This window comes from Podarcis muralis, chromosome 1, assembly GCF_964188315.1.
Source record: "Podarcis muralis chromosome 1, rPodMur119.hap1.1, whole genome shotgun sequence".
Classification (NCBI taxonomy): Eukaryota; Metazoa; Chordata; class Lepidosauria; order Squamata; family Lacertidae; genus Podarcis; species Podarcis muralis.
The window spans coordinates 134,348,001-134,365,123 of NC_135655.1; the positions used below are offsets into that span (position 1 = coordinate 134,348,001).

Below are 17,123 nucleotides of genomic sequence, written 5' to 3' on the forward strand. Positions count from 1 at the left end.
AGAACAAAAGCCAGTTGTTGATGTTGATGATGGCATACACTCCAACATTTCTCTGATGAAAATAGGGATGTCCCATTCCATAATGATAATTTTACTATTTATACCCCACACAGCTTACTGGGTTGCCCCAGACACTCTGGGCAGCTTCCAACATATTTAAAAACATAATAAAACATTAAACATTTAAAAACTTCCCTATATAGGATTGCCTTCAGATGGCTCGGGGGTTGTATAATTCCATACTCTCCAACATTTCTCCAATGAAAATAGGGACATCCTAAGGAAAAGTGGGACATTTGGGATCAAATCAGAAATTGGAACGGCTTCTCTGTATCAGGGACATCACTGGAAAATAGGGACCCTTGGAGGGTCTGTTATGGTAGTGAGGGAGGGAACAATGAGCAGATTGCAGCGGACGTTAAGTCACACTTATGGCATTAGTTGCCTATTGGAAGCAATGGAGTGGGACTTATTCACTTAAGTCCCATTAATTACAATGGGCCTTGGCCAAAACATAGGCCTCAGTGAGGTGGTAAACCTTTTCCTGGGCTTGACCACTCCAGACTTTATGCGGTGGCTCACACAATGCGTTGGTCCTCTTTGCCAGATAAAACTGCTACAGTACATATGGAAAATAGCATGTCAAAGGGAAGGTGCTAGCTTTTTTATTGCCCTGATATGTTAGTTTTCTACATAGAGGGTGGGAGAGCCAGAGATGCTCGAACACCTCCCACTTGCCCTCCCACCAGTCTTCAAGAACCCTTATTTCAACCCACCCACTCACCAGTCGGGCTCCTAAGCTTCTCCCTGTTGCTACCCACCTACCTTGCTTCAAAAACTCTGGTGGGAGTAAAGGAATTAAAAGAAAGGGGGGGTTCCACTCCACAACCACTTCTTATGTGGCTCCTGAAGTCCTGCTACACCAGTAACTAACGTAGTGACTAGAAAACGTGGCTATTCTAGAGCTCCTGGTCCCCCCAGGATGTCTTATGGAGATTGGTAATTCTTGGAAAACTGACACTTATCATAGCTGTGCTTCAGGAACTAGAGGAAGAAGGCCTGGAAATATTCTAAGATAGGACAGAGGTCTATTACAATAATGATGGTAAGTTGTATTATCATAAGCGGTCATGACTGATAGAGCAATAGATATTTTGAGGATTATATATATGTACTTACTTATCTGTACTATATGAGTATCTTATGCATGTTCTCTAGGTTGTCTTCATTAAAATTTGTAAAAATAAAAAATGAGAGGAAGGAAAAAAGAGACCCACTCACTGCCAGAGCAGCAACAGCAGCCAGTTACACTAGTGGGTGGCAGGGGTTTGGGGGTAGGGAAGTGTTTGGGTGGTTACTGGGGGGAGGGGAGAGGTTGCATTCCTAATGATGTCATTTGGGGTGTGACTGGGTTTGATTTGGCACATAACTGGACACATGACTTAGAACAGAAATAGTTAATTTACCAGCTCAAGTTATGATTCACACTGGAGGATTGTTGTTGTGGTGGTGGTGGTGGTGGGGTTAATTTAAAAAAATATGCACATATTTGTCACCTGATTGAGAACTAGATGTAACTTTTGATGGGTTCTGCCCAACTCCTGGAACCCTGCGCATTAATCTCACTGGAATTTAAGTAATCTAACTGAATGCATAGTTGCAGCCAATTTGGCAGTGCTCGTTATTCACCCCCCCCCCAAAAAAAAACCTGTTTCTGTTCTTGTTATGACTAAGTCAGGGATCTGCAGAAAGAACCAATCCACAAGATCAGAATTTCTGCTTAGGTCGAGCTATTCTGTCATTCAAATCTAATGGCAAAATGCTCCTTTTGAAACATTTCCCCTCTGCTGATTTAAGCAGCATGGAGAGAGAAAAACCAAACAACCCCCCCCCCCGCCCCATATGATCTGCAACTATCTCTATTTACATGTACATTTACATGTGTGAGCTATGATATCATACCCTCTAACATTTCTCTGGTGAAAATAGGAATGTCCTATTCTATCATTATTAATTTATTTATACCCCACACATCTTACTGGGTTGTCCCAGTCACTCTGGACGTCTTCCAACATATATATAAACACAATAAAACATTACACACTAAAAAACCTCCCTATACAGGGCTGCCTTCAAATGTCCTCTAAATATCATATAGTTCCTTATATCCTTGGCTTGGGGATCACATAACTCTACACTCTCTCACATTTCTCTGATGAAAATGGGGGCATCCTAAGGAAAAGTTGGACATTCCAGGATCATATCTTCTGTAAATCTGGGACAGTCCCTGAAAAATAGAGACACTTGGAGGGTCTGTGATATATAAGCTATGACTTGTAGTCAGAGTTACATAAATCCCAGTGAACTCAGTGGTGTTTTGGCTGCCAAGGAGCCCCTTCCCTATTCTGGGCAAAGGAAAATGGAAGAGAACACTTGGAACAATCTCACAGTGCCAGACTGCACTCAGGAGGATTAAAGGCATCATAAAGATCAATCTCTCAATTATTCCAAAGAAAGACTTCTAAAATACATACATTCCACTGATATAAAACTACAGCTCCATGATGCAGTTCAACAGGACAGAGCTTGCGCACAGTTTTTCCCATGCAAAGGGGGATAAATAATAGGGATTACATTGCTTTGCAAGACAACACTGCGACAGATCACTGTGTTTTGGTCTGCTGAGGCCAGGAGTAATCGAGACTCTTACATGTGCCTCCAGGCTATGTGTCAGTGGAGACTAACCCTTCAGGGTGAATGGGGCACTGACCCACCACCACCAACTTACCCCCCGCCCCTTGCTTGCCTTCTTACAGCAATTCAGTCCAGGGGGTGGCACTGCCTATCAGCTTCCTCTTCCCACACCTCGGTGCTGCGCTTGTACAACTCAGCATGGAGGTGGGTGGGAACAGACCTACCCTGGTTGGCTCTGCCTGTCGTTGACTCTGGCGCCACCTGCTGGTGGGCTCCCTGACTCCCTACAAGTCCCAAAGACAGACCCTCCAAAGGTCCCTATTTTCTAAGGACGTGCCTGATTTAGAGAAGCCGCCCTGGTTTCTGATTTGATCCCGGAATGTCCCACTTTTCCTTAGGATGTCCCTATTTTCATCGGAGAAACACTGGAGGATATGGTATATACAGTATATTTTAGAACAGAATAAATGAACTGAAGGTTTTTCTGTATTTATTTACCCTGCAATAGTAAATAAACTACTCTAGCATCTGTAGCAGACCATGTTAATAAAGTGACCAATATCAGACTCCTTATAAATAATAGAATATTTAATGGATTGCTTAATCTCAAAATGGATTTGGTTTGATCTATGGAATAGCTCAGCTGAAACATCCAGCAGCATTTACTATAGATTATGGGGGTAGTGAGTGCATTGGAAGTGATTGCACTATTTCATGTGTTCAAACTTTCTGAAATGGCACTGGCACACACACACACACACACACACACACACACACACACACACACACCAATCTCTAACGAAGATGAAAACAGCAGCAAAAAGAGATTTATGAGGGAGACTTAGGAGAAGATAGGGGCTGTCCCTGGGGAATGGACACTGGGAGTATGTAATCCCTGGGCACAAGCTAAGTGGTACATTCCTACAATCTGACAACTGCTTCAAATCCCATGTGCTGGTAACTTCTGGCTGATCACATGGCTGCAAATTGACTAACCTTTCAGTTGGTTACATCTGTTAAGAGGACATTTTTAGCAACTTCAACACAGCTTGTGTTGACCTCCTCCACCCCGACCCCGCACCTTAAGGCAAGCTTTTGAAATATTTCCTCCTTTCAGGAAAAGATAAGTATTGGACCAGGCTGGCAAAGTGTCTTTCGGAATCTTACTGCCCCCTGCCCTGTTCCCACTTAACATTATAGGACAATAGACCAGGGATGAGGGACAGGAGACCTCCTAGGTGTCTCCAACTCTAGGAATGGAAGAGACATTTTAACGGCACCACTTCATAGTTACAAACAAAATTAAATTAAATGAAGAGTTGAAGATGCAGTGAGCAGACCTGTTCACATAAATCTGGTGAAGCCAGACACGCAGAGCCAAGCAATGGGTTCTTTTTTTGTAGCCCAGCTCTATAATATCAATGCTGAATTGAGCCACTGATTCTCCCTGACTACTAAATAACCCTCGTGGTGTGCCTCTTTCTTGCTGGTGATGAATAAGCAGGACCTATATTAAATGAAAATGTGCCAAGGTAATCCAAATTGCATGAACTCTTAATTTGGCATGATTTATTCTGTGCTTGCTAGTTACAGGGAAGAGCTATACAAGCAGCTATACAAGGCTGCTGGAATTCCCAGTGGCTTTGGAAACTTCAGCAGGCAGTGCCCACAGGGCTGCGCATATCTGCAGCTGTTTGAACTTAAAAAAATAAGGAAGTTGAAACACATGCTCAGTGGCATATTCTGCCCCTTTTCTGTGTTCCCATAGAACAGGGGCACTCCCACAGCCCTGTATATAATCAATAGCACTGCTGATTTATGCTGGAAGGAAAACACTGGCAAAACAGTGCTGCTTGCTGCTGCTGCTGTTTGGATTCAGATTCTGGCGTGCTATGACTCTGCAGGCATTGAATGAGGTCTTGTTGCACTGGATTTGTCACCCTCCTGCTTGATCTTTGGATCTCCAGAGCTTACAGGCTTGCTCACAGCAGTGCAGTGGGGGAAGGGGTGATTCTTCAGGTGGTCCTTCCTCTTGCACCACAGTACAGTGGGCAGGGAGAGATCTTTCTTGGTAAGTTTAAGTGCAGCCTGTGGGAGTCGGGGCCATCACAGATCGTGACAGTTGTGAGCTTGATTTTAACAGAAGGAGGCAAATTTTAGACCATGTAAAAGAGGGAGTTAACAACACTTGACAGACTTTTGTTTCAAAAAGTCACGATGAGTAGGAATAACAACTTGGGGCAATGATTTTGTATTCTATCAGTGCCGGGAAACTTGAAATTAAGTGACCTTTCCTCTTAAGACAGAAATGTTGCACATCACCTGGAGCCATCGTCCTTAACATTTGCAGTGACAAATTAGACGATGAGACTGGAAAGGAGGCGCATATCTCTCTGCTCTCAGATTTTAGCCTTTCCGCAGAGTCTGCCTACTAGATGTACAACTCGATTAAGTGGCTCTGTGCAGCCAGCATGGCAAGCGGAACTGCCACTGACATTCTGCAAAGCGCAAAATGGCCATTCAGCTTCATTTGGGGAAATCCTGAGAGATCCTGGGGCTAATTCACAGAACCACTTGAATGTGGGAGTGACACACAAATTAGCACGAGAGCCCATCTAGGACAGTCAGGGATGGCCCTACCATTAGGCAAAGTGAGGCAGCTGCCTCAGACATCTGATTTTTGGTATCGGGAAAGGGCAGGGCTCCAACACTGCTAGGTTATGTTTTCTTTTTTGGGGTGCTCTGGCAAGTCTTCCCTCTTAAAGCACAAGCAGTTCTGACAGCAGCACTGTTGGGATCTTTGGAGCAATCAGAACTATTCTAGTGGTTTCAGAATGCACTACAAATTTCAGCTGCTATCTGCAGGAAGCAACCGGAGGAAGAAGAAGAAGAAAAGGAGGAGGAGGAGCCTCTTTCATAGCTTGAACACTCCAGCTGTGTAAGAGTTGCCAGGAGGCTGCAGCTCTGCCTCCAAATCCAGTGGCTTTCCTAGCAGCTGTCCATGAGTGCCTCTGTTCCCCTTGCCTCGTGGAGGAGGCTCTCCAGAGATGTTTATCCCATGCGCCAATCTACTAGTGGGGCTTCCCAAATGGGGAGGATGAGAGGGAAAAAGGAGGTGGCAGCTTGTTCCCAACGCTGAATTTTCTGTATGGGTGTGGTTGTGTCTGTGATTGTGTGTTATGATATGTGTGTGGTTATGTTAAAGTTTGTGTGTGTGTTGAGAGTGTGCCCGTGTCTATCTTTGGAACTGTGTTAAATGTAAATGTGTGATCAGGAAGTGTGAGTTAGGTAGGTTTGCATTAAAATGAAAAACTGAACTAATTTCTCCCTAATCCCTACACGCAAGGGGCAGCTACAAAAAAAGAAAGACAGAAAAAGTAAGAATGGCTTTACATTTGTTTTCCTTTGCAGAGCCAAAAAACAATTCCTTCCCACGTATCCTGGTTTAGATGGTGTCATTAGTAAAAGTCAGCCCTGGATATCTCTTTGCTTAGTTCCGCCATCACTTGATTGTTGCAGTTGTCACATGAGAAAAATAGAGTGTAAATTAGGTACCAACTCCTGAAAGATGGCAAGACTGGAGGGGAGAAGATGTTGGCTTTTTCCTTTTCCTTTTCCTTTTTAAAAATGTGAATCTTCAGGTCAGGAATGCTAGACTCAACAGCTTTCTGCATTAACCTTACTGCTGCACAGCTTTCTGCTCTTGGCCATTTATAATTAAGAAAGGCATAAAAATCAATCTCAGTGTATTGAGAGGAAATTATTGGCCACTTAACGGCCACAACAGTTTTGCAAGCAGGCATGCTAAACTGCGTAGTGCAGAAAGCACAGCAAAATGCTGAAGGGCTCTTTCCTTGCCACAAAATGATGGTTGTTAACATTAGATTCGTAAGGAACAATCTTTCTAATGGGAATTTGCATCAAACATTGCTCCTGGGATATTTTTTGATACTATAATAGCGAATGAAAATGACATCGTCAGGACTCGGTCACAACTACATTATTAACTCTGACCTGTCATGAATATATTATCTGTGCCAACCCTCAGCTCTGCACGTAATAACAAAGAGAGTGTCTCTGAGCATATCTAGAGTGTGTTTTCCTCCCCTTTGAACAGCCAGCAACACATACTGGAGATAAAGAAGCAGGGCTCCAGAGTTGTGAGCTCCAGGCAGCAGGTATGAGATGCCAAAAGCTCTCTCCTTAGCAAGAGGCGCTGACACATGGACTGGGATTTGGAATGGTGTGTTGACTGGGTCACCAGATTAACAGCTAACCTGTGGCATCCCAGATGCTGCAGAACTCAATTCTCTATCAGCCACAGCCACCATGGCCATAGGTCAGTCAACACTGCTCTTCAGAAATATCTAGAACTAAGCCCTAACAGTCTTTGAAGATTTGCTTGAAGATGTGCTATTTTTGAGATGAATTTGTAAGTCAGCTGTTGACTGGTCCTTTGAAATTCCATCTATTTTACATCCAAGCACTGAACACGTGTGAAGGAAGTGCACAAAAACACCTGAACATATGTTTGGGGTCCAGGCTGTCTGAAAGACCATATTTCCTCATAAGAACCTGCCTGGACTCTGAGATCTTGTGAGAAAGACCCTTCTCTCGGTTCCTCCACCCTTACAGGTGTGCTTGGTGGGGACGTGGAACAGGGCCTTCTCAGTGGCTGCTCCCAGACTTTAGAACACTTCCTTATAGAAGCTAGACTGGCTCCCTCCTTGCTGTCCTTCCACCAGCAGAAAGGGAAAACTTTCTATTCCAACAGGCCTTTGGGAACTAATTGTTTTTGAGGAAAAGGCTGGTGCTGTGATGTTTTTATTGTTGTCTGTTTCTAAAGGATATTTTTATAATATTTTAATTCTATTCGTGTTTAATTACATTTTAATTATTTACTTTTTAATGTTTTTAGTTTGTTCTTTTTTTATCTGTGTAAGCTGCCTCAAGTCCCAGACTGAGAAATAGTTGAGATATAAATAAATATAATAATATTCATTATTATAGATATCATTATAGCTATTAAAAGCTGGCATACTTACTTTCCCTCCCACTGGGATTGCCGGGGTGTGTGTGTGTGTGCAAGGGAGAACTGTCTGGAAAAACAGTCTTCCCTCCTGCTCCACCCTCCTGGCACAAGAGCCCACCTTTCCTCAGGCTTAAGGCCCAGGCCACAGACAGCCACCACAAGACCGCAAGCAGCCTGTAGCCCCTCCTGTCTTTCCCCTAATATTGAGCAGAAGCCCTGTTCAGTCTACGTATGGGTTAAGGCGTCCCAATATGAACAGTGTCAAAACTATTTCCCACAGCTGCTCCCTCCAGATACGTGAACCTTATTCTGATGAATATTCTGTGGCAAAATTCAAAACCATCTGTAGGAGGAGGCTGGAGAGAGGATCCACAATGGGCAAAAGATGCCAGCATTGCAGGGGACTGGACTAAGTGACCCTGGTGGTTCCTTCCAACTCTACAATTCTACGATCTACGACCAGAGAGCGAATGGTGGGACATTCCACTTCTGCAAGTCCATAACGTAGAGGCTAGGAAGATCCTTGATTCATCAGGGGCCTTCAAATATAGCGTTATACCATCCTCAATAGATCCCAATAATGTTCATTTACTTCTAAGTAATTCATACTGAAATAAAGGAATAAGCAGGGTTCAGAAGCAGGGTTTTTAATGTGATGTTTTACAGCTCAATTATAGGATATCTACTTAGCACAGATGGAGTGGGATTTTGTGGTGAGCCATGGCCAAAAGAACGGAACAGGAGAAAGTCTGCTGTCATGCCTGAGGATGGGAGGGCAGCACTCTGCCTTCCAGGTTTCAAAGCACAAATAGCAGCTCCACTTTAAGACTGCATGTAACAGCCACCCCAGCGTGGCAAACAGCAGCAGCAAAGCCACCCCCTTCCCCTCGACTCTTCCATGATGCAGGGACAGGCAAAAAGTGTCACACAATTGATAGAATAGAAGCCCCCGCTTACTGGATGACTTTAAGCCTCAGAGGAATCACTGAAGCTCCTTTCTTTGGCTTGAATATCAATCTTGAGAATGCCTAATGTTTGCCTTTCTTTCCCCCACCCTTCCGCCAATGCTTGGCACTTTGTACTGTCATGGCAGTTTCCCCAGCGTATCTGATGGACTTCAGGGAGGAGAGGGCAGGGAGCGATTGGAACCCTGTTATGCTCTAGGTAACGTCCCTGAGGTGTGAGAAGGGCCAGTTATGACCATAACTGGGCTGTGAATGAACCAAGCTCTCTTGCAGACTCCAGTTATGAACTGAACCAGTATTGTCACCCAGCATTCTTTTCAGACTATATTGAAGATGGTTCTAATCATACAGAGCGGTAAAAGTAAGCTTCTGGTCCTCATGTTTGCTAAGGCATGCGAGAAAATGTTCAAGCTGTCTCAGCTACAGTTTGAGGCTTAATCACCATATTCCAGGAGTCTAGCCGTTACTTGCCTTACCCAGTTCCTTGCTGCTTCCCATGATCTCCTACTCCTGCCACTCCTCCATGCATCCTCTGCCCCAGGGCAGAACTAAAAGCATAATGCCATCTGGCAGCTTGACCTCTGTATGGCTGTAAAGTGGAGCATGGCATCAGGATCTATTATCCCAGCAGCCATGAATCAGATTGCTCTTAGCCAGGGCCGGATTTAGGTTTGATAAGGCCCTAGGCTACTGAAGGTAATGGGGCCCTTTATATGTCCAGCTGTCTTTTGTCAACAACAAATTGTCACTGTTTTTTGTGTTGAATATATGCTATATGGTAAGTTATGGACCATTTGCACATGTTGCCCTGCAACCAGTCCATGCAGAATGTAGGCACCCTATATATAGAAATGAGCAAACCAGTGATATTTTAGGGAGCAGGCGAGCAGGCGGGGCCCATGACTTGCATCATAGGAGCCTATACAACACAAAACACTGTTGCTGTATGTAGGTTTTATTTTATTTGTTTTTTATCTTAAATTTTGGAAATGTACATCCAGGTTTCCCCCCTTAATTTTTTTAGCCCCCCCCCAAGAGAGTGGGGCCCTAAGCTATAGCTTGTTTAGCTTAGACGTAAATCCTGCACTGCTCTTAGCACAAGCTTAGTCCCAGCTTTTCCTAATGAAGTTAAGCTTCTAAGTGATGTACAGAAGGTTTTTTGTTGTTGTTTTTTTAAAAAAGAACACACACACACATTCTTTTTTATGTATTGAAAGCTTACCATTTTTGCAGACTGGACAACACTGTTCTGGTTCATAGACTGGGTTGACACATTCAGGAACGGCACAGTCTGCTACAACACAGTGAACTTCATTGCTGGGCTCACAGCGACACCATTCACATGGAGAGGGCTAGGAACAAAGCTCAAATTAGCCCGTTGTTCCCCCTTCTAGTAGCTCCATCAGTTAGTATTATTTATATCTCAAGACATAAAACCCACTTAGCTTATTCATTTGATAATATGGCACATGCACATAATGTAACAAAAATGAGCTTTACTTTATTGACAAAGTTCTGACAGTTCATGCTTCCAAGGAGTCAACAAAAGTTCCCTAGGAGGGAAGGGTGTGTGGACAAAAATGCCCCTTTCTTCTCCTGCCACTGCAATACTGACCAGATAAAGGGTTAGGATTTCACCATTGTTGTTTGACACGAAAGCCAGCTACTCCAGCCTAAAGGAACATGCATATGTCCTGAGGCTGGGAGGACAAATTAACACTGGGCAAAGCCACGCTGTATACCCAATGCACAATAATCCTGGATACTGTAGCTCCCTCCCCCTGAGCTATAGTTCCCAGCACCCTTAAGAAACCACAGTTTCAATGCTTCTTTGGGGGAAGTCATGTGCTTTAAATGTGTGTTGGAAGTGCCTTAAATCTATGGTGTGGATCTGGCCAATATTGAGGAGAGGCTGGAGCAGAACTTGCAGTTACATTTCCCATAGTTTTCATACCTGCATTTTAGACCTGAGCTAAAATTGCGGAAGGACCACAAGTGCTGTTGCCGCCTGCTGAATGTGGCCCAATTCTACTTTGCAATGGGCAGCTGTGAGCTGCCTGCCATTTGAAATTCCCTGCAGTGCTATATTGGATCATTGCTGGAAATTCCAAGTGGCCAATCCAATGGTCTCGATCTGCTGCTACCCACTGCCAATGCACCCTGACCTTGGTGGGGGGCACAAGTTGTCAGGTAACAAAGCAGGTAGTACTTTGCCAGGGGCCACCTCAGACCTGGAGCTAGCCTGGCTAAAACAAAATTCCCTGTCTCATTTTCATTGTTGTACAGAAGCTCTCCTGTTTTCAGTGGAGTGCTGACTATGCACTTCAGAGTCTATTTTTCATCCAGGTTCTGACACTAGAAGCATGGGCATAGCCAGGATTTTTGTTGGGGGGCAGGCTTTTGTTGGGGGGGGGGGCAGAACCTCAGATTTTTATTGATTTGTATTGATTTGTGGGGACAGCTGCCCCCTGCCCCCCCCTTGGCTACACCCATGACTAGTAGGCTGGTTTTTAAGACTTCAGAGAACTATGCACTCCCTGATCAAGTCAGCAGGGAGACTGGCTTAGCTGTTAAACAAAAAGTTCTTTCTCACTGAATATGCAAATTCTCGTATGAGAACTAAAACTCACAAAAAATTCCCTCAGCTCTACATGTCGAACTCTTGGTTATTCATAGAAATATCTAGAAATTAGATTTGTAATAAAAACCACCTTATTTGCTGGTGCCAGAGTTTCCCAGACATGTAACGTCCAGTGGTGTCCAAATTTTTGATGAAGTGAAGGGCTGTGGGGGCCAACCAAAATTGTTGAGCTTTTATTTTTTTAGGATTGAAATTGTTGAGGTTTTTTTAGGATTGTACCCCAGGAAATAAACTGCCACAGGGGCTGGATTAAACCGACTGGTGGACTTTGGACATACAGGATGAAAATGTGTGACTCAGTTTGAAAGGCTGAGACTCCTCTCCAGCCTCCAAACCCTTCCGTTCATTATGTGCAGATACAACTCATCTCATCTAAATTCTCCTGGCTGCCTCTGTTGCTTTGCAGGAAGATAAGGCACCTGAACTGTACTCCAAATCAAGTAACTCACAGGGGCATAGGGTGCCTCTTGGGGGGGGGGATTGCACACACCAAGTGTGCACGCTGGGGGACGGGGCAGGAGGAGCCCACCCCTCCAGCCCATCCCTCGCCGCCGCCACACAGTACTGGCACTCTTGAGAAGCTCACTTGGAAACGCAGGAGAAGCAACCCCTCCCTCCAGCCAGCCCTGTTTCTTTGGTGGGCCTCACTCGCCTCCCGGGCTCCGATGGGGCACCCTCAATGGATGGAAGCACTTTGCACATGCTCATCCTGTTTCATGGTCTATTGACCATCGATGGCAATGTACCAAGAGCTTGTTTTCACAATCACTACCTCAGGATAGTTATCTAAGGATCCCACTCTGCCTGATGCACTTTACAGAAGTAATAGCTCTACTGTTTTTTTAAACTTGCATTTTTCTAGAATGTATGGGAGGGGATGCTTCAAATCCATACTCAGCTATGAAATCCCTTCAGTGACTTGGAATACTAATATCTCGGTCTAACCTACCTCACAAGGTTGTTCTGAGGGTGCTCTGATCTATCTAATATTGCACAGGTCAGTCTGGAAATGTCATTGTTCTTGCAGCTGACTGCACTCTTGCATCTAGACCAAGGATGTAGATGCACCACAGTCAATGTCTACCTAAAATCACTTTAAAATCACTTTAAAACATTAACACTTACTTACAAAAGTATTGTAAACAGGTTAATACTTTGGTAGGATTTTAAGAACACTTGTAATTTTAGAAATAGTGTAGGAACTTTGAGGTAGAAAAATAATTTGGAATAGAAAGCATGTGCAATTGAAAAGGAAATTTAAGGAACCAGGGAGAGGGGGAGGGAAGTCACAGGATCTGGAGATTTGATATTGCTTTTATGTATATTTTTCTTTGTTTGTGGTTGTTGTTGTGTTTATTGTTGTTTGTTTTTTATTTTTGTTATCTTTGTTGAAAATCTAATAAAAATATTATAAAAACAAAACAAAATATTAACACTGGTGCCATGAACACAGTTTAAATTAAACTGGAACACAAATGAAGAAGGGGTGAATATATATATTATGACTTTACAGTTTTTGAATGGTGCTGCTTTCTCTGCTTCATGAATTGCAAAACAATGCTAAAGTCTTGCAGACATAAAGCTCTTTGCAGTTCACCTCAGAGATGCTCCATATGTCTGGAATCAAACAATCTGTTCCTAAGAAATTCATGTCTGCCCTGAAATGAGCTAATTAAAGCTTCGCCTGCTTTGTCTCAGTGTCTACAGTCTTATCACCATTCTGCTTCCTTGTGACTCTGGCAAATTAGATAAAAATCAGTAGTCCTTAAGCAAAAGGAGGAATCTGTGGGAGGTGGATCACCCTGTCTAATTATCATTCTGATTCCATGTTCCCTTTGATTTTTGCCATAGAAAATTATCACATACAAACACACACATACGCACACTTTAGTGACTAAGACCCAGGGATGCTTTCAGCAAGTTTCTGTGATATAACAGAGACCTTCCTCTATTAGCACATCCTGTGGGATTTCTTTTTCACCAGAATATTACACTCGTTTCAGAGATGTCAAGAAATGTCTTGCAAGTTTCCAGTGGTGCTACAAGCTAGCTGCATATTCTGGGGATGGAAGAGCATCAAATAGATGTGGAAAATGCCCCCGAATGACTTTGCTCTGAGTAAATGAGACATGACAGATGTATCTTTTTTTGCTTCTGTGGTGATAGTGTTACCTGAAAATGACACCAGAGAGAAATAGGATATTGTATGACACGGAAAGCAACTGTCGGGATGAAAGAAAATCACACCACTGTATGGCATAAGGAAATGTTCAAATCTTTGGAGAAGGAGCATTTTTGGAACCAGTTCTGGACCTTTTCTCTCCATTTATTTTCCACACCATCAAATCTTGAGCTGTTTTCTTGTGCCGTGCAACCATATAAATCTCCCCCCCCCCGCCCCGTTCCAAACACATACTCTTTTCTCACTCTAAATTTTTTTTCCATCATCCATTTCCAATATCATTGCTGAAAATTATGAAGCCTTTGCACAAGAATCAATACAGGCCCTTATCACTCTACTCCCAGGCCTCAAGAAAAAGAAAGATGTCCCTCTCAAAGGCTTTCATAGGTCCTAGGCAGAAGTTAAAGATGTTCAGCACCTTATAAGAGATAACAATTGTCCAAATGTACTTAATGGGGCAATGGGACACGGGTGGCGCTGTGGGTAAAACCTCAGCGCCTAGGACTTGCCAATCACACAGTCGGCAGTTCGAATCCCCGCAGCGGGGTGCGCTCCCGTTGCTCGGTCCCAGTGCCTGCCAACCTAGCAGTTCGAAAGAGCCCCCCTGGTGCAAGTAGATAAATAGGGACCGCTTACTGGCGGGAAGGTAAACGGCATTCCGTGTGCTGCGCTGGCTCGCCAGATGCGGCTTTGTCATGCTGGCCATGTGACCCGGAGGCATATAAATGTAATTTTTTTTAAAAAAACCAGAGCTGTTTTAATTACATTTCCACTTCAGATCCGCTGTCCCAGAATGACATGCAATCATAGTGAAGGGTGCGTTGTTTATGCAATATTCACTACAATGCAAAGAGGCTTTTGCTGTCCAGAACTTTCTCATTCCTGCAACAACCTTGAAAGGGAGGTCAGAATTATGTCCTCTTTACAAGCGGGAAAATAGGTGAATGGCCCAAGGCCACTCAGTGCATCCATGGCTGTCCACTAAGGAATCCTGTGACTGCCCTGAAGACTGAATCCTGAAGTCTGAAGTTCAAATCCTCCTCCAACCACAAAGCTCACTGGCTTAGCCTGGGTTAGTCACTGTCTCTCTTGGGTTGCTGGGAGGATAACATGGCAGGGAGAACCATGCAGCCCCTGCTTGAGTTCCTTGAAAAAGAGTTGAGCTATAAATGTAATCAATAAATCCTCTGTGATATGAACTCCATAACTAATCAAGAACAGCATGCAGGGATGAGACTAGAATGAATCCTTCCCCCGACACGTTTATTTTCTATTTGAAGTGTGTGTATGTGTGTTGTGGGTGTGTTTCAATTAAGAATTATCCAGCGGGGCAGTCAACCATGCAACCTGAAGTGCTACATCCCAAAAATGCTTTGCTGCTTGACTCTGCATAAACTAGTCTTGACTTCTCATTCGCACATTCAGATCATCAATTAATGCTACAATAAACTAGAAACAAACACCCTAATACAAAATGTATTTCAATCTATATACATTTAATTGTGGTTTAAAATGTATCAGAGCATGCTTTTTTTGCCAGATGAGTGGCCCTTTAGTCCCATAATCCCATCTTAATATAGCAACTGGTTTGAGATACAGTAACAGAAATATATAACAGAACCCCATGGTTCTGTTCAAGCTTCTGCGAATCTCAGATTTAGACCAAATACAACAGGTTTCAAAAACAGGCTCTCAGAGAATAGCTCATACCTTTCAGGAATTTGTCTAGACCGTGTCAGTAAATGCCAAAATCTTTACCATGGTGCACATGACGCCCCCCCCAATAATAATTTAAGTTTGTTGGGTGCAGATCCTACAAAGTTTTCTGTATTTCTTGTGGTATACAAGGATAGTAAATATTCCCACCCTGTGCTTTTGGGAGAGCAGCAAGTGAACTGGGAACTTTTATCTTCGCAAGCCTCCATCATGTTTGCCTTTAGCTTTTTCTTCTCTGAGCCAAAGAGATCTCATATTTTAGGCTCTGCCTAGGAGGAGAGCATACCCTATTCCTATTCATTTGTATTTTTCCTTCCAGGAAAAAACGTCCAGTTGAATTATACCACTTTTTAGGTTGGACAACTAGTGCATGCAGTATGTCAAAGAGACTCATGATATACTTAATGGTCTCATGATATTTTCCATATTATGCCTTAATTGCACTAATTGTACAGTTGCATTTGTTTCCTAATTATAATTTGACAGCTGCGGCATATTGCAGTTCTTCCTCTTTCCTAAACCTTCTGCTCAAATCTGTGCTGTTTGCTATGACAGGACATCGGCAGCAGATCACTTTGTTAGTAACCACTGGATTAGCCTCACAAATCTCTCCTGAAGACAGGCTTTAGAGATAGGCTAAAGAAATGCTTTATCTTGAAGATAAAGTTCAGTGGAGCTTACTCCCAAGGAAGTATGTACAGGATTGTAGATTGACAAACAATGTCCTTCATTTCTTTGAATAGGAGAAAGTCACTGGCTGAAGAGCTGAGAAATGGCACAGGAACTGGTGGGGATCTCTCTCTCTCTCTCTCTCTCTCTCTCTCTCTCTCTCTCTCTCCCACCCCGAATTTTCATGTCAACTCCATCTGTTTTAATTCCCTTTGGGCTTCTCGTCCTCAGCTACAGTTCAACTCCAGCTGCCATGGCTGTTTCCTTAACATTCCCAGGCAAATGTCACACATGGGTATGTGCACACTGTGAGGGTGAAAAGGTGTTTTTCATAAATTGTGTATGAATAAAGGTGTTGTGTTAGTATTAGGGGTGTTCTTTCAATATGGTTGGTTTTGAGTTCCCCAAGGTATCAAACAACAGCATTGATGTAGGTTTGATGCTGTTCCTTCGGTTACAAAACAGATGTTCTGACACACTGTGTTATATTCTTATAGGGATATGAAGGATGCCATTCATATGTAGCAGTTATAGGTGATAAATGACACTTATACACAATACTAATGTTCAGGTATATGTTGAATCTCCTATATGTGATTCACTAAGATGTTTTTAAGTCACAGGAATAGTCTGAGAACCAAATGTGTTCTCATTTTATAATTGATGATATATTTAGTATGTCTAATGGGTCTGAATGGAGTTATGAATGGAAATATGTCTGAAGGAATGAATGAGAACCAGATGGTTAGTGGCTTTGAAGAATTAAAGATAAAGAACTGAAGAATTAAAGATAAAGAACTGATTGAATTTCAACACATAGGACTACTGAGTTGAAGGCAAAAACAGGATGGACGAAAATGGACTGCAATACAAAGAACCATCATTAAACTATTGAATATTGCGCCAGCTGAACAGGATGGATGAACTAGTGAACCAGTTACTGGATTGTGCAAGACAAGATAAGCAGAATGACAGCATGTCTGGGTGAAATAGAGGACAACCTGTTCTTGAAATATGATTGAGACAAGACTGTTCTTAGAAGACATGTTGAAAGAAACATGCTATTCATAAAGACAGTACGACAACATGCCAGAAACCAAGGTGTTTTCAACTATAACTATTCATATCTATTTGAGGAATCAGCATGACGACAGCTAGTCCAACCCCTGCAATACAAGACAATGTAGCTATATGGGGACCTGAGACTATATAATGGCTGGGAAA

The 17,123-nt window shown here is 43.1% G+C and overlaps 1 protein-coding gene across 1 annotated transcript in view; it reads right to left on the reverse strand.

Annotated features, from left to right (window-relative positions):
• Positions 1-17,123, reverse strand: part of VWC2L (von Willebrand factor C domain containing 2 like) — a 109,048-nt gene that overhangs the window by 60,964 nt on the left and 30,961 nt on the right. Inside the window, exon 3 of the mRNA XM_028704656.2 lies at positions 9,914-10,043. Within this exon, the coding sequence (XP_028560489.1) occupies positions 9,914-10,043 (130 nt within the window). The remainder of the gene's footprint in view (positions 1-9,913; positions 10,044-17,123) is intronic.